The 22,540-nt window shown below is 44.9% G+C and overlaps 1 protein-coding gene across 6 annotated transcripts in view; it reads left to right on the top strand.

The window, feature by feature from the left end:
• Nucleotides 1–22,540, top strand: part of LOC103164262 (coiled-coil domain-containing protein 91) — a 187,437-nt gene that overhangs the window by 82,863 nt on the left and 82,034 nt on the right. For all 6 annotated transcript variants that reach the window (XM_027430066.2, XM_027430067.2, XM_035449068.1 and 3 more), the window contains one exon: nucleotides 20,406–20,483. In XM_027430066.2, the coding sequence (XP_027285867.1) occupies nucleotides 20,406–20,483 (78 nt within the window). The remainder of the gene's footprint in view (nucleotides 1–20,405; nucleotides 20,484–22,540) is intronic.

Here is a 22,540-nt window from a genome sequence, read left to right as displayed (position 1 = left end):
GACCCTTTGCTCTTTCTTGTATGTCCAGCATCTACAATTGTGAGCTATTGACTTTTGGTATTTAAGCTGTCCAGTCTTTGGCGGTTCCTTGGATTGCACAAGCAGTCTAAGAAATGGGGCAGAGAAGTTTGGTCTTTAAATTTCAGATTGTACTATAGTTGCCCATTTAACATACCCTGTTTATTTGTCTGTGCTGGGCTTGGTTGACATCAATTTTAAATTAAAATTAGGTAGGACAGTTTACAGTATAAAGCAACTAAGTGAATTTACAACTTGTGGATTTTTCTTTTAATTATTTATTTTTATGGGTATTAAGAGACTTTTGTCTGCATAGGCCAGAAGAGGACATTGGATCCCCTGGGACTGGAGTTACCCACAGTTATGAGCTGCCGTGTGGGTTCTGGGAATTGATTCCAGAGAGCAGCTATTAACCGCTGAGCTACCTCCCCAGCACCAATTTTGTGATGGAAGTATTACTAATGTTTATTTCATTTCAAGCCAATATATGCTATTACATATCATCTTCCAAGAAAACACTGTTTGCCAGGAACCGTGGATGCAGGGCACTTGAGAGCAAAACAGGAACAGAGATCGGTAGGTCTGAACTCGCACCAGACACCAGCTGGCCACGGTAATGTCACTCACAGAGCAGTGTGCTGGGTCAAAGAGCCAACCTCAGAGCAGGCATTGGTCCTTGAGACCGCACTCTACCCGCTTGCTGCCTCGGAACGGCTAAGCAGGGCCCCACCTGCCTGGCTGTAAGGCTTCACCCAGGACATCACTTGCTTTTACCTCTCTTGTATAGGTCATGGACCCTTCCTCTCTCACTGTAGATTTGTCCCTCCACTCATGGGTGAAGCCTCCCTTGCCTAGTTGCTCTGCCGTGTCCAGCTTCCTGTACTATTCTTGGTGTATGTTCTTTTTATACTCACCTGACACCTTCTCTGACTTCGTGGGTTTTTTTCTTCTACATTACACACTTTGTACACTTTCCTAAAACTCTTTTTCTAGCAATACAGTCTATAAGAATTTCAAACAGTACAAAAATCCATAGGTTAGAATATTAAAGATACCCGTGGTTGTCTCACACCCTACGGATGGCACTCTCCTCGGCAGAAACTATTCATTGCGCCCAGAAAGTCCTCTAAGTTCACACCATAGCCAGCACCAGCAGGGGAACCGGCCTTCCATGTGCTCACCAACACCAAACGTGTGCCAACTGGAGAAGCATAGACTTGTTCGTTTTTACATTTTTATTACTCTTTTCGAACTAATAGTCACTGATTGTTTCACTTTCTGCATTCCCATATCTCTTCTTTTTGTTGTCTTATTATCTCCATCTTAACTGATAATAGTTTACAAAGACCTTCATGGGTTAGGGTTACCTGTGCTTCCCAGTGCAGTGTGCAGTGCTTTTGTGTGTTCACACACCATTGTGTCAGTGCCCTTCCCTCCTCGAGTAGATGCAGCTGTCTGTTGTGCTCTGATGAGCTGGTCACTCTCTGCAGGGTCAGACTCACCTGCATTTCCCACAGTCTCCTGTCTGATGTCTGAATGGCAGCTCTTAGACTGTACACACACGCACGCACGCATGCACTCATGCACACACATGTGCACAGATGCATACACGTGCACACACAAATACACACACATGCACTCATGCACACACATGCGCACACATATGCACACACCCACATGCACACACACGCGCACACACACACACATGCACTCATGCACACACATGTGCACACTCTTTGGGCTTAGGTGTCCAGCACCCTAACATGCTAAGCTCTGCCATGAACTCTCATTTTCGCCCATGTGGCCTTGTTTAGAGGTTAGTGTTGTTACATGTGTTGCGTTATTGGTTTTATGCTTTGTAAAAAGTTGTTTGGATTCGATGATAGTTGTGGAAGTGGACAGCAGTCTGTGCTAGCGGAGACTCTGCCGTTGCCCTGAACTCCCTAGCCCGCAGCTGTTGACTCTTGGAGTTTGCTTCTTAGAGTTCTGCCACCTCTTGTCAACTTGTTCCCACACATTCTAAAGACTGTTTCCTTCACCTCCAGGAATGTCAGCCCACTTAGAAATTAGATTTCCTGTTGTCCTGAAAGGGTAAAAGTCTACCAGCACCTAAGATTGCTATGGGCTCCTGTGTCCTCCCTCAGCCAACGCAGCAGTTGCGTGTAAGGCTGTGAATGTGTGAGTTCATGTGTGTGAGAAGCTCCAAGCCATCTGTGAAGACTTCTGAGTGAGAGTAGCTCACAGACTGGGAGAAGCCAGCAACGGAGCGTCTGGAACTTCTGGACTACCAGGAGCTGACCGTAGAGGGAATGGCATGAGTGGCTCCCACAGTTAGGATGTGCTGTGTCCTGTCTGAAAAGTGCAGTCGAGTAGTTAGGGTGCGTGGCATGTCCGTATGGGACTTGATAGGGGCAGGAACCAAATAGGGGCCCAAATCAGAAGTTGTTAGAGCCTGCAAAGATGTGTTTCTCTTGGTGTTCGAAAAGACATCTGTTTGGATGAATTTGAGGGATGTGATAGAGATAGTTTTATATGTTGGGAAAACTAATCCAGGACATCGCCAGTAGTAATGCAAAGAATGACAACTAAATAAAAGTTGAGATGATAGTGAAATGACAGAATTTTAGGCAGATAAAGGAATTCTGTAGCTGTCAGAGAAGGAAGGAAAGCACCCAGAATGACTTTGCGTTTTGATTTGGTGTATTTTCCAGGCCTTTTCCTGGTGATCATCTCCATTGAATGTATGTCTTGTAACAATGACTGCCTTCCTTTGACATATACAGATATTAACAATGGCATTGGAGGGTGGAGGGCAGTGAGGCCTTATTTGTGCCATCCTGCAACTGGGCTCACTGGAATCCCAACCTCTCCCTCTGAAGATCCATCCTCGGTGGGTGACAGCCACTTGCAGACCTCACCAGGTGCCCAGACTGATAGCAGTGTGGCTCTCTCTGTCTGATTATTTCTTCTCTGACGGGAAGCTTCATTGATTCTCTCTTGTTCTCAATGTGCCTTCCAGTCTCTCTCTTCATGCTCTGACAAAATAGGAATAGTAGAGTCAGCAAAACACTGCTTCTCCTTAGCTCATGGTCTCACGGCTTTAAAGTAGTGCTGGCAAGACAGACTTCAGTCCTTACAGATCTTCAGTCCCATTGTTTTATGCTTTTTCAGTGTCTAACTTCCCTTCTAGGCTGTAAGAACACTCCGATTTGAAATGGTGAGTGCTTTCTGATTTTAATTTTCAGGACATAGCACAGAGTATAATAGTATGCAGTGCCTCAAACATTGTCACCTATGATTGAATACCATCTGGGGACATTAAGGGAACATTTGGAAACTGAAGCAGAGGCTGGATCACACTGGAACCTACTAAAAGAGTCATCATGCATTGTTAGGCAAAGGATCAGCTGCGATTTGTGCCTCTGTTGTGAGACTGGCCATAGCAGTATTTCCTCCTGTGTTTGAAGGAAGTGTCAGATGGAAAGTGAATGGTAGCTGCTGCACAGGAGCAGAGTAGAGCATCTACCCTGGGAGCACAAGTCCTAGGGTCTGTTGGGAAGTGAATCACAAGCACACCTTCCTCCATAGGTCACCCGTAGCTCAACCCTGAGAGAATTAGGGTTTGGAATATTTCTTGTCTATCTTGAGAGAGAGAAGAGAGGAGAGGAGAGAGAGAGAAGAGGAGAGAGAGAAGAGATGAGAGAGATTCCTAAATAGATAAATAGAACTTGTAATGCTTATTGTATGTATGTTTTTTAAGCCTGGCCATTTGGAATTGGATAGCCAATCGGTGTGCCCTCTGCGAAGAAGATGGTTTCTCTGGCTTTCAGCGCTCCTACTAACTGCAGTTCTTTGTGAAGGGTGGAGGCCTCACCAGCTTTCCCCATCCACACTAGCGGGCTTATTAGTGTTTTCCTTGTTCAGCCCATGTGTAGTTAGCGTTGTCGGTGAGACTTCATGGATGTAGCTTCTGACATTAGGTGGAGACCATGACAGAAAAGCACAGCCAATCAAAATGCAGAGATGTGGAGCCCAGTCCCAACTGAAACATCTGCAGCACACCTCCTGTGTAAGGCTCAGGGGACATTGCAGAGGAGCAGGGTGGGGAGACTGTAAGAGCCAGAGGGCCAGGGAGCTTGCTGTGAGGAATTCCTCTATTACATGAAGGTGTAAAGACATAAAATCAACAGGTTAGAAAACCTCGTGATTTATATTTACAACCTAAGAACAAATAACCTTCTTAGCTTTCTTTTTAAAAATGCTCAGCAATGGACTATTTAACTGAAAGTAGATGTTTAAAATAAAAATCCCTTGTGTGGTTGGAGTTTTTGAAGTAGAGGTCACTGGTAGCCCTCAGATAGTCAGAAATGATGGTGTTTAGGAAAAAATTGTAGCCCATTTTCTTCCCACTAGCCCTGTAAAGTGTGTCTTTCGGGGAATAAACATGTATTTTTTTTTCCACATCTGGAGCGCACAGTGACATTGAATGGTAATAAAGAGGCCTTCTTCGAGCCTCGCAGAAGCTGCTATGGGAAATAGCTGCCTGCTGTGTAGAAAGAGACTTGAGTTTTGTGGGGCTTCCAGGACCCAGAAGTTTCATGGAAGCAAGGTGTTTGGATTGGACTTCACAGCTCTTGTCCCTTGGTTGACTTTCCTTCCTTTTAATTCACATTAGCGTGCTAGTTTACAGTGCTGTGGAGTGAATTTCATTACCACCAAGCCCCTCCTCTTGTGTCACACCCCACAGACGCTCTCCATCTCTCCCTTGGGCAGAGCCCTCATCTACTAACCCTGCAGATAAGAGTCTTGGCTACATTGCTCTCTGTGGGCGAAACCCTTGACTGCATTGTGCTTAATTTTTTTTTTTTCTCTTTTTGATACAGGGTCTCACTGTGTATCCCTGGCTGACTGGAACTCACAGAGATCCCCCACCTCTACCTCCTGGGTGCTGGGATTAAAGGCATGCGCCACCATGGCAGGCTGCCTTGTGTTTAATTTTGTGTCATTGCTTCCATGTCTCCTTGGCACACTTAGCAGCTATATATGAGGGGACTTATACATAATTAGCGCTCAAAGGGCTGTCAGAGCCAGTGTGTGTAATAATAGCCAGTGTGTGTAAGTTTGCAGATACTCAAGACTACAGTGGTGGGAGCACACCAGGGTTGGACAGCACTCACAAGCCATTGCTGTCCTGGGACTTCTTTCTTTCCAGTGGGAGATGTGTGCCCTGATCTTGAGGTGGAGTAATGCCCATAGCCCGTTTTCACCCTTCACAGAAAGGGAACAAAGTGAAACTGGTTGTTGTAGAGGAAGCCTTTCTGAGAAGGTAGTCTCTGTTTCTGGAATAATCTGAACACCAAGTGAGCCTGCTCTTCTGGGTTTCTCTCAAATAAAAAGTTCCCGCTCTTAGATCAGAACTTGTTTTCAATTAGATGTGTGAGTTAAACACACCGTTTGAGACTGCAATCTAGAGTCTCCAACAACTGTTTAAAAGATCAGGGAGTAGTTCTGAGACGACAGTTAAACGTGGATCTTTCCCTTACTTTTATTTCACTTCCACAATATAAAAAGTGATGAGCTGCAGGCCAAACTGCACCCTGACCCCGAAGAACAGAGTACTGTCTCCACTCCAGGCCTGTGGTTTCTGGTCATCCTCCGTCTCAGGATGAGCACCCAGGACCGCATGCGTGTAGCCAGCACAGCTGTCCTGACTGAGGTTCATACAAGGGAAGGAGTCAGGCGGGGCTAACGTTACAGGGGGCCGGAGAACCTGGAGTGCAGTGGCGATGGCGATGCAGCTTTTGTCCCGTGAGCCTCTTAAACATTGTGGAAAAGCCACAGCTCCTGAAACACGAACCCTCTCCCCCGCCCTCTGAAGCACAGGACGTCATGGCAGTGATAGTTATAACAAATTAGTCTATTTTTGGAAAGATTGCTCTGTAAGGTTTTTTTTTTTCAGAGCTAGGAGACAGTTCATGGTTTGTCTGCAGTCACGTTAGCCCTCCAATCAGCAGCGTTCTCGGTAGCCACGTGCACATATTAGAAAAGGACATACACACAGTGTCCAACTAAGCTGTGTGGATACTATAATCACACGTGACAGAAGTGTAGGGAAGCCGGTAAGCCAGACGCGGGGCTCCCTGGTTCAGTAATGATCCCTCAGATGGGTATCGACCAGCATGGTACCAGGATAGCGCGTCAGCTTGTCAAGACAGACACACACTGTCAGCTTCTTGTGTGAGGGAAGGGTTGCTTTCATGTTAGTTCATGTAGCTCATGTTTCAAGGAAGATGCGGAAACCGTGCAGAGGGAGGGTTTCGACACAGCTGCCAAGAGGATCAAGGGGAAGGCATGGCCCAGAAGTCCAGGGAACCTGATCTTGATTTTTTAAAAGTGTTTCTTCAAACAGCAATTGAAAGTCCTTTTCTACCTGTATATCCTTTGTATTATCTTTCTTATAAAGAGGTGAAAGGAAACCCCTGCTCAGAGTATCTGTCTTCATTTTTTATGCAGAAAGTTCATGTGATGTTTTATGAACTCGAATGAGGCCCGGGGAATGTTAAAATGGCTGGTTACTCTCAAAATATCACTGGAGCTGGGGAGCTGGGACGGTGACCGGTCAGCACAGGGCTGAAGGGGCATGAGGGGCGTCTCAGTTGGGTGTGGCAGCCTTAACCTGCACTCTCAACACTGCAAAGGCAGAGACAGGAGAATCCAGCCAACCAGTGGGCCCAGCCAGTTCAGCTGAATCCGTGAATTCTGGGTTCAGTGAGACACTCTCAGAAACCAAGGTGGCGAAAGATGATGGGAGATATTTGACAGCGCCCTCCTGCTTCTGCACATGTGTAGATCCTGTAGTCATATTTTTCATTTGATTGGCGTGAGTATTTTGTACTTTAGCCTCCTGTCACTAAGGAACCCAGGCAGCCCTGTGCCCAGTGAATAGGGATAGTAAGGGCCACCGTAAAACAGCGACATCATTAGTAACATACACAAAAATACATTTCGGAAAGGGCCATGGGAATGTCAGTTGCTCACAGTGCTACCATGGAAGCAAGAGTGTCTGTGTCCTAAATGTTAGGCCTTACCACATTTTCTTTTTGTGTGTTTTCTCTGTGTGGACGTATGTGCCCACAGAGGCCAGAGGCAAGTGTCATCCCCTGGACCTGGAGTTAGGAGGTTGTGGCCACCGGACGTGTTCCTATTTTGGACCTAACTTGGGTCCTGTGCAAGAGCAGTGAGTGCTGCTAACTGCTGAGCCACCTCTCCAGCCCGCCCACTTTATGGTTTCATCACTTTGTTTTGGGGGTGATTATGGAAGCTTCTGATGTGTTGACTTGCAATTGCAAATGGATTTCCTGAGCAAGCAGCCATGTAAGGACCTCGTGGTGGTCTGGGAGGACCCAGGGGTTTGCTGGTACCTGGTCCTGTCCCTCACTCTTACGTTACTTTAAAATCTGTTCATTACTGCAGCTTTGAAGCCTGAAAGCAGTAGCTTTTCGTCACCTCAGTTTACACACAGTCACTGTAGTAAAGCAGTTTCATGAAATCTAGTCAGAAGGCATAGTGCAAATTGATCAGAATATATCTCTATGTTATGGATCCATTACTGTGTGGCTTTTTCTGAACTCAGCCAGTTCTTATTATTGCATTTAATCCTTTTCCTTTTATTAATTCTTTGTTAATTTTAAAGCCACATTGAAGGGATGTAACTCAGTGTTAGAACATTTTCTAACACATGCATATGCAGGCCCCGAGTTTGATTCCCAGCTTTGATAAAACTAGCAATAAAGCATGTACCCTAATGAGGGCCTTTGGGGTCCTGCCCCAAGGTCAGATCGATGCTACAGGAAGCAAAAGGACTTTTTCTTCGGGTATTTGAGGGTGAATAAATTCTCTCGCACCTTGATTTTTTGAACAAGTCTCTTTATTCTCCTGTCTGTATTTTCCTGTCCTCATCCTAATTCCTCTTCTAGCCTAAAAACTCTTTCCAGGAGGCTTGGAACAATAAAAAGGAAATTACAAGGGTAACCTCTCATTGGTCAAAAGTACATTCGTAGGGTAAGGGATAAGGAGCTGAACCATTGCCGTGGCAACCAAGGTTTCAAGGTCATAGGAGGAAGACCGTGATCAGAGCCTGGCGGCACAGTGTCCATAGGTCTTTCATTAGCTAGACTTGGCAAGTAAAGAATTGCCATGCTTTTCTCGGGGTGCTTAGTTTAGCAACCTTGTTTGGACATCTGTGATTCTGACCTTGTACATAGCTGTAAAGTTTTAAACTTATGATGGATCTATTTACAAAAGCCTTTAGTCCAGTTTGAACTTGCTCCGAGGTAAAAGTGAGTTAATTGTGTGCAGTTTGTCTGAGACTGAGGAAAAATTTGTTATTTTCTGATATTAGTCTGAGCAAAAGGAACAAAGCAGGCTTTTAAGTGTCTGCAGTCCGGAGCTCCAGTGGCGCAATTGGTTAGCTCGAGGTACTTATACAGCAGAAGTGTCTGCAGTCCTCATGGGACAAATAGATCTAGTTATGAAGCATGTCCTAGTATATTTTCTATATATCAAAATTATACAGATAAATGAAAGTTGTATTCCTGGCCACCCACAGATACATGTTCCTATAAGATTGATGTTCCATCATGAGATTACATATACATACCACATGAGATCACACACTACAGTGCAGATAATGGGTTGAGATGCAATCATGAGATTACATACACACAACACATGAGACTACATACTACAGTGCAGGTTTTGGGTTGAGATGTAATCATGTGATTATATAAGCATACACAACACATGAGATCACACACTACAGTGCAGGTACTGGGGAGACACCAAGCTGCTTCAGCAGATGTGAGCAATGGCTCCAGCGTTGACGTCCTGCAGGCCTTGTCTGGACAGTATTAACCTCCATCAGAGAATCTCTCCTCTGGTGGATTGACACCTGGACACTAGTTGTCACCTGCTGTAGCGCTCACAGCCTCCAACAATACCGAATGGCTTATTACGGTTTTTTGTTTTTACACATATGTAATCCTTATTTGTATTTTTTTGAGAACTAATTTCACTTTATAGCTTGGCCTGGCCTGGTACTTACTATGTGGCCTGCCTTGGCCTTGAATTTGCTGTGCCCCCTGTCCCTACCACCATCCCCAATTGTGTTTTCTAAAGGCAGACATCAGTGCACATGGGTTTTTGGAGCTCAAACTTCTGGGTTGGGGTGTGTGTGTGTGTGTGTCTGTGCATTTGTGGTGTGTGTGTGTGTGTGTGTGTGTGTGTGTGTGTGTGTGTGTGTGTATGTATGTGTGTGGTGTGTGTTTGTGTGTGTGTGTGTTTGTGTAGTATGTGTGTTGTGTTTGTATATGTGGTGTATGTATGTGTGGTGTTTTTATGTTTGTGTGTATGTGTGTGATGTATGTGGTGTGTATGTGTGTGTGTGGTGTTTGTGTTTGTGGTGTATGTGTGTTTGTGTGTGTGTGTATGTGGTGTATGTATTTTTGTGAGTATGTGTGTGGTGTGTCTGTGTGGGTGTGTGTATGTGAGCGTGTGTGTAGTGTGTGCGGTATATGTGAGTTTGTGTGTGTGGTGTGTGTGTATGTATGTTTGAGTGCATGCATGTGTGCATGTATGTGAACACCTTAAAGAATGTCATTTAGCAAGGTCTGTGTGGTGGGCTTGATGGTGGGCAAGTCTTTTGTGGGCAGAGTCTCTTTTGCACATTTAGAGTATGGTGTATTTTTCTTTATCTAGCTTGATGGCCTTGCACAGTTTGAAGAAGTGGTTTTCAAAGGGGAAAAATGGGTTTATTTAAAGCAGTTATTTTCAGCAGCTCCCTCTGTTGGTGGGCATTCTCTCTCTCTCTGCATGCACATTCTGGCGAACACATTTTTTTACTTATTTATTTTACACTTGCATATAGTTGTTAGGATTTTTTTTAACATAAGAAATGGTTTTCTGGGTTTCTGGTCTTTGGGTTCACCTAATGATGTAAGGGACCCAGTTCACTTGAGTCCAGTGGCAATCCTGGAAGTGGCTCCCAGGGTTTTAGCTTGTTGGGCAGGAAGAGATAAGAAGTTGGTGACCTTCAGGCAGGCAGGTGACCAGCAGGAGCTTCAGGCAAGGCTGTGCCCCTGACAGAACACTGGCAGGCTCATTGTGACAGCAGGTTGTGCAAATGGTGGGTTGGGGGGACACTGGCATCACTTGCTTAGACAAAATGCCACATGCTACCTTTTCCTTTACTTCTTAGTTTAAAGTCCATTTTGTATTTTATTTACAAATTGTTTGGGGCAGAACTCCATGGTACGACAGACAGTTCTCCTTTCCATTTGTCTTCATTAGTTTGAGGATGGCCCAGTCATGACTACCTGGGATGGGAGCTGCAGCTCCGTGTACACCTGCTGTCATTGCTGTGGCAACAGGGTGCTTCCTGCTAGAGAGCCAGAAAAAGAAAACCCAGCATGTCTGTCAGATACCTTTGTTTTCTTACTAATCATAATTGACTTATTGTTAGAGAATAAATTTGAGTTACTTTGAGGGGTGGATTTCAAGAACAAAAGTAATTCCTTCTCCTGTGCTTTTTCTCTCTCCATATCCCTTCCCAGGGAGATAAAATACTCTTTAATTTCTTAGCATTAAATGGGGAAAATTAACAGACAGCCCCCAGGCACTAAGTCCCTCCCTGATTTGAAAGAACAGGAATTCTTCCAGGGTGAAATCCAGCCTGATGTACTGTGAGCAGAGAGTGACTGACTAGTGATTGGCTGGATCCCACACTTGCAGAGCTCAGAAACCCAGCTTCAGATGATACATGCCTTTAGAGACAGTTCTACTTCAGCTCTGTTGGGATAAACAGATTTCTGTGATGTGTTTTGGAGATTTCCACAATGGCGACTTCTGTAATTGTGGTTGCATTATCTCCAAAACGGAACTTAGAAAGGCTTAACAGTTCAACTTGAGCATTAGAGTCAGGCCAGCATTTGGCAGGGGTGGCATAAGCCATCGTTTTCCAAAGCTTGGAAAACTTTGATCAGATTTGTTTTGCTGCTCTGGGTTGCACAGCAGCTTCGTTCCCAAAGGCAGGCGAGGGTTTGGAGGAGAATCACATGTGTGGATGTAGAAAAGGAGAGCTGCTGGTTGTGCTCTGTGGGGTCTTGTGACAGGCCTCCCTCTGACCTTGGAGTCTCCCAGCTCCTGTGGGTTCCCAGGGAAATGAGAAAGAGCCTCACCTCAGTGCTTTGTGGGAAAAACCTTATCTTTTCCCCTTTAAACTACAACCTGACAATTGTAAGTCTGTGAACGTTTTCTGCTAACTGAAGGTGTTTCTTGTTCGTTAGTCTGTTTACAACCTTTGCTTTTTCAGTAAGAAAGGCCGCGTTTTGGCTGTGGTATGCTTTGTCCACGTGCCTGTAACATAGTTTTCCAGTTTACCGTTAGTTGGAACTCAGGAGTTGGTTGAAGCTGTGCCAGGCCAGTTGTCCTCAATTTGCAGTGGTGACTCGTACTATTTTTTTTAGTTTGTGGCATAATTTCTGTGGTAATGTTAGCCCTCGGAGATTTGTCCTTAATGCCAAGAGTCAGTATTTTCCCCAAACACCAGCTCTGCGCTTGGCTGGCTGTTCTTGATGATTATTTTCATTGTGGTCTGATCCATGTCTTCGTATCTATTGTTCATCTAGCATAACAAACATACAAACATCACTTTGGTAGTATTCTATCATGGGAATGTGCCCTATCATTTCTGTGTGCTTACACAGCTGGATTGTTTTTGTTTTCTGCTGCAAAGCCATGTCCCAGCATTGCGAGTGTCTTTTGCAGGTGGCAGTGGCAGGGGTGGCGGTGTCAAACCCAGCACTTTGTGCATACCACACAGGCACTGTACTGATGTCCTTCTGTACACACGTTTCTCTTATTGGTTGATTGTAGGGGGCAATGTAAGCCATGCCTGCTAAAAGCTGGCTCCAGGTGTGCCTGATGGGCGTGGTCAAGGTGAGGTCAGGATGATGTCGGGATAAGGTTTAAAGGGACAGACAAGGCACATGGGAGCCCCTTCTCTCTGGCCTCCCTGCCTTGCTGTCCCTGGCATGCTCTGGCTTGCGTTTGGCGTTTACCTAATAAAGGATATCTTAACCTCACAGGTTACAAGGCTCACTCATTAGCTGGTGCCCACTGTGTGGTCTATAGTCAGTAGAGGCAAGAAGATAGGCAGGACTGGGAGACCAGGAGAATTCTGGGAAAGGCAGGCAGGGGAGCCCACCAGAGAGTCGCCATGTAGACCACAAAGGAGTAAGAGACCCAGACCCTTCTCCGGTAAGATAAGACCACATAGATACTTAGATTAATAGAAATAGATTAACAATTAAGACAGAGCTAGCCAATAAGAAGCCCTAGCCATCAGCCAACAGTTTCATAATCAATGTAACATCTCTGTGTTGTTTATTTGGGGCTGAGAAGGGCAGCGAGACAAGAACCTCCACAGCACTGTACCTCTGAGCTACACCCTGAGCCTGTCTGCATTTGTCTGCATAGAAAAGCAGAGCTGAGAGGCTGAGGAGTGGTTAGAGCAGTTGTTCTTATAAAGGATTCGGGTCCAGTTCCCAGCACCCACATGGTGCTGCCTCACAACTGCTGTAACTCTAGATCCACAGGGGTCTGGGCTTCCTTCTGGCTTTTGGGGGCACATCTCTCTCTCTCTCACACACACACACACACACACACACACACACACACACACACACACACTGCACATACATACCTGTAGGCAAAGTACTCATGCACGTAAGAGAAGGTAAACCTAAAACACTGTCAGAGGGGAAAAAACAGTCACATTTTGACTTAGGATAGTTGTAGTGGAATCATTAGAAAAATTGTTGCTGGGCCAGAGGCTGCAAGTGTAGGCGTGATGAAAGGCCGGTTCACATGACTCTGTTACCGCTGTCTCCTACTCTTGCCATTAGCACATTTAAATTACACTTGTTTGGAACTTAGAAAGTAGATTCATTAGCTTAGAATTTGCGTGTGCGTGTGTGCGTGTGTGCGTGTGTGCGTGTGTGTGTGTGTGTGTGTGTGTGTGCGTGTGTGTGTGCGTGCGCGTGCGTGTGTGCGTGTGTGCGTGTGCGTGTGCGTGTGCGTGTGTGTGTGTGTGTGTGTGTGTGTCTAGGACACACATGGATGGCAGATGTTGTACCTACTTTGTATGGCAGGGCCCCTCACTGGACTCAGAGCTCATCTATCTGTCTGTATCATCTCTCTCCACCACTGGGCACTGATGTACGTACAAGTGCTCATGCTTGGGTGGTGGCCTTTTACTGAGTAGCTGCCTTCCTGGACCCTGCATTGTAGGGCAGTTTTGTTTTTGAAACAGGGTCTCACTATGTAGCCTGGCTAACCTGGAACTCGCTCTGTAGACCAGACTGGCCTGGAACTCACAGAGATCTACCTGCCTCTGTCTCCTGAGTACTGAGATTAAAGATATATTCTCCTATACTCCTACCAAATTTTAGTTGTTCAGCATTATATATTGGATTTTCATTGGTCTCTTTAAAAATTAAATATTCATCAACAATTTTGTTATGGGTATTTAAATGCCATTATTTTATTATGAACACTTCTTGTATTAATTCCCAAATGCACAATAAATACTGAGAGCTACTCACAAGGCTTTGGTAGAGCCCTGAGCCTAGAACACCAACTCCTGCATTTATACACCCTCATTTTAGGAGTGCCAACAGGGAACATATAGATTTATAGTTTTTCAGCTGCTAATCATGCAATGAAGAAAGCCAAGGACCAATATAGGACCTTGGAATCGCTAGCTTGTAGGTGGTGATGGAGTGTTGTAGCCGTAGGGATTGAACACTGAACTTGGAATTGTGGGTTTTGAAGTCAGCGATGGTCCCAGGTTTGTGTTGGGGGGTTTGAAGGCAGTTATAGTCCCAGGTTTGTGTTGGGGAGTTTGAAGTCAGCGATGGTCCCAGGCTTGTGTTCGGGGCAGTTAGGGAGAGGAAGCCTGAGAAGACCCTGAGGTAACACTGTTTTCAGAAAGCACAAGGACATGGTACTGGCACTGGCAGCCTCAGCAGCCTCAGAACACAGCTAGATCAACACGTCACTATGCTTATGAACCACACTGTTGGTGAGATCACCAGACCCAGGACTTCTGGGAAATTACACTGTGTCCATGAGAAAAGAGGACGATAACATCTTGGCGGGCCTTTTGGATATTGTCCTGAGTTTAGAATCTTGTTAAAGGTCTCAGGGACCCCATGTGGTAAGTTTCTACTGCTGCTGAAACAGCTGACCCACTGACAGAGTTCAGGAGTAATTAGAAGAGACTAAGGGAGGCAAGCTGAATAGGAAGGTTCCAAGCCACGCACACTTAACTTTCTCTAAAAAACCAAAGACCCTGCAAGCCATCTCCCTCCGCACGTTTCTGCTTTTTCACGTAGATTTATCTTTCATAAAATACACAGAGGAAGAAATTCAGCTTTTTTATCTTTACAGTGTCCCTGGTTCCATAATTATGAGACATTCTACTGGTTTGTTGGCAGATTTTGCAAACAGTACCAATGTATGGAAATAGTGTCCTGTTATCTGACCGTTTTTGGTGCATCAAGGACTTTCAGTCCTTTCAAGGTAGACTCCATCTGCTTCTGCACTCTCTGTTTCTCTAAGGCTAACTTGAGAAAACTTGACCGGAGTTTTCTAATGCTTTTGTTTATTTGCCAATTACTTAGAATTAACAACTACAGGAGAAGAAAAACATTGCATTTGTGAGATAAGACATATGCCTTATGTCACAAATAGTTTCTTCTGGTAATCTAATTTCATATCTAAAAATAGTAATTTTATGTGGAATCGCTATTTCCCCAAAAAGGAAAGAAAAGCTAAATATGAAATTTTAGGGGCTATAATGTAGTGAAACTTCAGTTATATTAAAAATGTAATATTTGTGAAAAATGGAGTTTAACAACTTGCAGATATTACAGAAAAAATACATAGTTTAGAATTTAAAGGCCATTTATTAATCAGTTCTTGACTATTTTAAAAAATAGGAAATTTTGATATTTTATGGCAGCAGCTTCAATGAACCCTTTTGTTTTCCTTTAACACAATTAAACTAGTAAATACCACATAGTAGAAACCGGACCTCTGGCCACAGACAGAGTAGAAGATACTTTGTTGATAGTACAGACTTTCCTGTACTATACACGCACACACTCACTGTTCTTCCTTTCTCCTAAGTACACGAGTTACCTCATGCCCTAGTGGGCCTTGCAGCAGGGTTTTTTTTTTTTTAACTGTCCTGAGGTGATGGCACATACATTGCCCTGCATCTGTGTCCATTGGACACTGTTCCTGAACACAGAGCCTCTGCTTTGTAAGCTCTAAACAAGGTAATTGCCTAACTGTGGATGGGTATTTTCTTCCCGTGTTTGAAAGCACAGATTCTTTAACATATGTAATATTTATTAGCCAGTGTCAGCCTGTGTTAGAATTTGTGGTCTTCGCTTTGAGACAGCTTAATGAAATCTCTGTGATTTATGAATTTCCAATTTTCTTCAAAAGCAAAAGGAAGATGATAAGGAAAACTTGTGTGAACTTGCCTGGTCCTGTGTGTGGCTCTGTGGTAGTAACACATGATGCCCTCACAGAGGGGGATGCTGTCTGAGGTGTAGACTTCAGGTCTTTCTTCGGCCCACGAACTGCTCTTCTCCTCGGCACATGCTAACCCCACACCTGTCCATTTATGTCCTTTCCTTCATGCCAGGCAGGGCCCACCCTGATGGTACACAACGCTGTCCCTCAGGCTGTCATTTCTTCATCTCCAGCCTCCAGGTCACCATCATTATCATTAGAGAATTGAGTGTGGTTTCTAGGACAGACAGCTTCACTTTATTATTTGTAAAGTCATATGCCTTCAGAATAAACACATACTTGCGTAGGTCAGAGCACAGAAGGCTGTGTACCACGGAGTCCTCCTTCCCCTAGCATCTCTTCCTGCCCTCATCCCAGCGCTCTGCCTGTGAGAACCGTTTCTGTGAATCCCCCCACCATCTTTAGTTACACATAAGTACACCGTATGATTGTAAGTGTGTGTACATGCACACACTGTTCTTCCTTTCTCCTAAGTACACGAGTTACCACATGCCCTTCCCTAGTGTGCCTTGCAGCAGGGTTTTTTTTTTTTTTTTTAACTGTCCTGAGGTAATGGCATGTACGTTGCCCATGGACACTGTTCCTGAACACACAGCCTCTGCTTTGTAAGCTCTAAACAAGGTAATTGCCTAAGTGTAGTCACAGTTTGATGAAAACAGATTTGACAGGTTCTTTCCTTCACTTTCCTTTTTTCATTGATGGATGGATCGATCGGTTGATTAATTGTGGTGCCAGGGATCGAACCCACAGTCTTTGGCTTGTATCCAGGTTGGCTTTGAACTTGTGCTCCTCCTCCTCCAGCCTTGGTTCTCTTTGTTCCCTATACCCAGGAGCATAGTATACAGTAGGTTGCTCAATTGGGCTGCTTTTGTGCCAAAGGCCCAGTAAGCTTGCACGGTGCCAAAGGTTTGCCCCTAAACATCTATTTCATGTATTATGTTTAGCAAGTTGTCTTCTCAGTTTTTCTTTTTCCTCTTGCATTTTACTAAAAACAGCAAGGAGAAACCAGGCTGCTAGGCCGTCAAGCCTTTGCTCAGACTCTTCTTCACATACATATGCTGTATATGTAATACATTTATTCCATATATATATGTATATGCATATATATGTATATATATATATATATATATATATATATATATATGGAAACACATCACACACACATACACACACACACACACACACACACACACACACGGAAACACATTGCTTATTAATTGTTCTCTTCCTGGTAATAGATTACAATTCATGTAAAATGTCCCCCACTCTATTATTTTTCAAATAATGCTCTTCATTTTCCTCTGTGACCTCCCAACACATACTGTTAGCATTCTGTTTGTTGAGTGGTTTTCACTTTAAAACCAGGCCTTTCCCACAATGGTCTTTCCTCCTTCAGACTTTCTCGTTGTCACTTTAGGGAAATGTCCCTATTACCACACGGAGCTCCTGCGAGTGGTGCAGTCTCCTTTCTCTTGCACCCGGCTGTTCTCCCACGCCTCACCCATGCAGTCCTTCTAAAGCTGCCCCTGTAACCTCAGGTCTTGTTGATGCCTCCCTTGTAAGGGTGGTGCTCAGTGTTGGCTTGCTACAGTGTGACTGTTCTCCACTTTGTCTTCCCTGCCTCTCAGTGTCTCTGTTCCATGTTTCTTCCCTTTCCCTAGCAAGGGTCCCAGGGGCTGCTGCATTTGGGGTTCATACTAACTCCAAGATGGTCACATCTTACCATCGTCCAGGTATCGCTACACTGGAAGATACAAGAATGATGACTTGAACCCAAGTCTTTGGGGGATGGGATCATTTCAATTCACTACAACTATGAAAGCTGGGATTTTACAATGTTGGAATACATGAAACCAAATGATAATATTGTATTGTGGACAGACAAGTGGCCAAAGAATGAAGAAGTGATTTTTTCTTTTTTCTTGCTCAGCTACTTTCTAATGACCAGACGGTTAACTATTTGGAGAAACTGTCAAGAGTATGCCCTTGCCACTGGGTTTAAACTACAGGGTGTGTAGACGCCAAACAACATTACAACATTTGTAGAGATGTTTGTATCCAGAATGATGCTTTTAGATGTGTTATGTGCACAGGTATTTTTTCTTTGTGTATGTGCACTTGTGTGTATAGGGCAGAGGCTGATGTCTGACGTCTTCCTAAATCACACTCTGATCTTGAGACTGATAGTCCTGTGGGAACACTCCAGTACAAAGTGCTGGGACTTGAACTCAGGCCTCATACTTCTACAACCTACACTTTACCTCGATGCCTGGGGATTCTTGTCTCTGCTGTTTGTTGACTAAACACCACCCTCCCTCTGATCCCCTGGACAGGGAGGACTGAAGGTGATCAGTCATCCCTGCACCGGGAGGGAGGCACAGCTTTCCTCAGACCGTGGTGACTTCACTGCTTCCCGCTCTGTCTCGTCGTCATCTTTCTTCCCTCTTCATCCCTCCCCATTTCCCCACCTCTGCCGGGCTTGAATCAGCCCTAAGCCTTTCTTCTCAAGGAATCATCCTTGAAGAATTTAATGGAGTTGTTCACACCGCAGAGCCTGCACATGCACAGATGAGCCTCTGTGCTTAAGGAGGGAGAAAGAGGCTCCACCCTGAATGAATTCCACAAGAGTGGATATTCTCATCTTCGTTCCCCATTTCCCGACTTATTAACTCCTTACAGTTTTGGTTTAGATGTGGATATGAGTTTGTCCTGTCTAAATGAAAACCGTTGTAAATTAGCATGCAGGGAAACGAGCTGCTTCCTTCTGCGCCTCTGTGAGGAGATTTGGGGTTCTCCGCACGACTCCATCTTTTATTTGTTAAAGTTCTAGAGGAGTTTGTTTTAATCTCCTTGTGGTTGGCAGGACTCAGCAGGGCCCTTCGAAGCTTGAGGATGAAGTGTAGGCAGTGTGTGGAGGCAGCCATAGTGCCACCGCAAGCTGAGGGGACAGTCCTCACCGAGGTCACAAACGTAAGTGCTGTGACAGGCTTACAGAGCATCTTTGCTTCTCCTTGTAGCTCTGCCTGATACTTCTAAACCGATCCTTGAATCTGTTATTTCTCTCCATTTAATATTTGTCTAAAAATGAGGTTTTGAAACCCATGGGAAGATTCCCAGGTTTTTGTCACATGATATCACTTGTCACCAAGTGTATGAAGAAACCCAAAGTATGCCAGGCACCTTACAGCACATACCTACATTCTCTGCAAGGAGTGGGAAGCCTGTGGGCTCAGCCAGACCTGATGCCATTGTCAGAAGAAAGCTGAGTGTGGTGGCTCAAGCCTGAATCCCAGCACTTGCCAGGCAGTTTGAAACCAGCCTGGGAGACCAGGTGTTGAGTCCGCATTAGGCTGTTGAAGGAGACCCTGTCTCTAAAACAAAGACCCTGAAGGAATGTCTTGTGCACAGTCGATGAGAACCATGCAGGCAGTGTTGTTTGATTGTGCGTAACATGTGAGCTTTCCATGCTGTTTGACAGTAGGCCAACCTGGGTGCTTCCCCGGAGCATGGCAGGACAGCTTCCTCAGAGCCTTGGGCTGAGCCTCCCACTGTCCCTCGTTTTGAGCTCTCACTGAACTCATTTCCTTCTGTGTTGTATGAAGGTGCCTGTGCTGCCTTTTCCAGGGTTGATTAGCTATGACCTGTGGCTTCAGAGAAAGCGCTGGTGAAGCCAGCGTCGGAAAAGTGTCTTAGTCAGAGGACACCAACAAATCCAGTTCCCGTGGGCTACTTCTAGACTGAGTCCTGCTAAAGTATTCAGAAGAATTAGGTAGAATGTCATGTTTGATTGGCCCTCACGGTGTCTTTGTTTCTTATGCCTTATCAATCTATCAATCAAAGGATGCCCGTGTGCCATCCATGTGTCTGAGAGTACGCTTGGTGTGCCTGCATGAATTTATTAGAAGGAACTGGTACCAGTTTCAGTGGGCGTGGCAGTGGCAGAGCCTAGAAGCGTGTGGATGGAAAGGTCACTCAATGCTTGGGCATTGAGGAATGAACCTTAGTTGGATTGGGTTATGATGTTTATGGAAGCGTTGCTGTTGATTTTACAGCTCCTCATTTACAAATGCAGCTACTCAGCAGCTATTCTTTGAACCCCATCCCCTCCGCCTCTGAAGCAAAGGGTGGCCCGGTGACTTGGGAGTTGGGCCCGGGTGCTCTGTGACGTGGGAATGCCTGTGTTCTGATACCATCCAGAAGCCCGCACTCTGTGGCACTTACACTGGGACCTTTCTGGCCATAAAGAACTGAAGAATGGGTGTTACAGGGTTACGAATTGTGGTTAAGGTGTCTTATTTTCATCAGAAGGAATAATGGATGACATAAAAGTCCACATACTACTGATCTTTATGCAGAGAACAAAAATGTTTATTGGAGAGTAATACTCGAATACTTCCATGTATGTTTTAGTTTTGAGTCAGAATCTCACTGCTGGGCCCTGACCTGCCTGGCTTTCACTACGTAGACCAGTCTGGCTTCAGACTCCCAGAGAACCATCTGCCTTTGCCTCACAAATGCCTCCTTGCCTGTCTGCTTGCCCATGCTTTAGGTGAACTTTTATCCAACAAAACGAGCCAACACATGCATTTTCTTCTCAATGTCACCTGTGGACTCAGTGTTCTGCATGCCACTGTGGTGTAGAAGGAAACGTTATCAGTTTATTACTATTGTGGAATAAAACCTGAAGAACAAATTATAGATTCCCCTTCTTTCTTCCCTTCCAGGAGAAGCATAAGCAAGAATTGGAAGACATGAGGAAGGCTGGGCACGAGGCGCTGAGCATTATTGTGGATGAGTATAAGGTAGGCAGGTTTGGGAGGTTCTGCTAACTTTGCAAACCCCAAGGAATGCTTTACTGTTGGGCATCTAGAACCACACACAGGTCATAGACCCCTTATATAGCTGTATGTGTTTGTCAGCCCTCCCCACTGTCATAGCCAATGGCTCTACACACCCTCTGGGAGGAAGGGTTGATTTTTGGCTCCTGGTTTTGGAGGTTTTCACTCAGTCTTTGACTCCTTGCTTTGGACCTGAGATAAAGCTGAGTATCATGATGGACTGTGTGTAGCAGAGATGTCTAATTTACGACATCCCAGGAACTCTGAGGGAAAGGAGGAGTATTAGAAGGACATGTCCCCAGGGACCTACTTCTTCCAACTGCTTCCCCAAAATACTGAGAGGTTAGAGCCATATGATCAGTTATTTTCCAGAAGGTCTTATCATCTGACACCAAGGTTTTAACATAGGAGGCTTTGTGGGACAGTTCAGATCCAAGCCACACCTCATTTGGTGCATAATCCTCTATTGGAGTATGTGGGCATTGAGAGTGCACTCACTGATTACAGAGTCACACTAAACACTGTGTCATATATCTGTGAGATTCAAACTATCTGAGGCTATCGGCAGGTGAAGTCTAATGCAGAATACTGTATAATTAATTGCCTAGTGTCTTTACCACTGATGCAGTTTCACCTCTGTTAGAGGAAAAATATTAAGTTATTAAACAAATTTGGAAAATTTATATACTTTTTAAAAAATTAGCTAAATAGATTTGTGTGTAATTAAGCAGTAACAGATTATGATCATGTCCTATCAGTGATATATAGTATAATTGGTATGGAATTTACCAAAAGATAGCCACAGATCTCCTAAAACTGGAATTTCAGATATGTGGGAGCTGAGAGTTGAACCCAGGTCCTCTGCAAGAGCAGCAGGTGTTCTTAACTGCTGAGCCATCTCTCCAGCTCCTCAGTGTTTCTTCTTCAACAAACATGTTTGTATCATTCTCAGCACTGGTAGTTAATGAGGTAATAAACCATATGCGTTCTTGTAATATTCTTTGTAAATGACATTTTTGAAGGAAGTTGTCTGAGACCTGCTTGTTGTATCTGCTTATCGACTGTTGTCACAGTTGAACTTTAAAGTTCCAGTGTGCTCCATTGTGAGTTGACAAAAAGAGCTGGGAATTAATCAAATGGCCTACATAATGACATTGAATTTGTCATATCCTGGATAACAAGTCTCTGTTCAGATACCATACATTTGTTCCCATGAGCTGCTGTGTGGGTGTGTCCACCCACGGTCCTCTCTCCTCACTCATGCTCTGGTAAATTCCTCACCCAGCACAAGAGAGCCAAGTCCGCTGAGGAGACACACAGCTCAGACTCACACTGGGACTGTAGAGTCTTCCCATCGGGTACTCTAAACACGAGTGTAGCCAGACCGTGCTGTCCGCTTTTCCTCTGAGATGGGAACATCAGAGAGCCCTGGGATTCTTGCTGCCATGTGCTCTGCCCTCCGAGACAGTCTCAGCAACATACTTTCAAGCTTCATTCTGCTCCCTTCTCACCTAACCTTCCTGTTAGTCTGTACCCATTCTCTCCCCACTGAGTCTGCTTTGTTTGGCTGGCCAGTCCCGGGAGTGGTCAGCCCAGCAGCCCTCCTTATAGAGAAGAGCCCCTTCCTCTCCCACCACTAACTGCTTCCCAGCTGGTGGGATTGCATGACCACCTGTCCTCTCTGCTGGCATTCTGTCTTCCCAGAGTTTAGGAAGGTTCTTGTGCAGGCTGAGGGGGTGGGAGACTTCAAGGAAATCACTTTCTAGATACAGTGCAGAAGGAGTAAGAACTCACAGAGATTGTATCAGCCTGTTGTCTTGATGGAGTGCTCCCTCGGGACCAGCAGTTTTGAGGTGCACAGGACCTCAGCCAGAGACACCAATGCCTTTGGAGTATCTGCCTTTCCTGACACAAGTAGTTTATTACTGTTTTAAGGTGACCTGAGCAATTGTGTATGGATCAGAGCACTGTGACTTTTGGTTCTCAGATTTTATAGGACATGACAAATACCTTATGTTGCT

This window comes from Cricetulus griseus, chromosome 8 (assembly GCF_003668045.3).
Source record: "Cricetulus griseus strain 17A/GY chromosome 8, alternate assembly CriGri-PICRH-1.0, whole genome shotgun sequence".
NCBI classification, from domain to species: Eukaryota; Metazoa; Chordata; class Mammalia; order Rodentia; family Cricetidae; genus Cricetulus; species Cricetulus griseus.
This window is presented reverse-complemented; position numbering and strand designations above follow the sequence as displayed.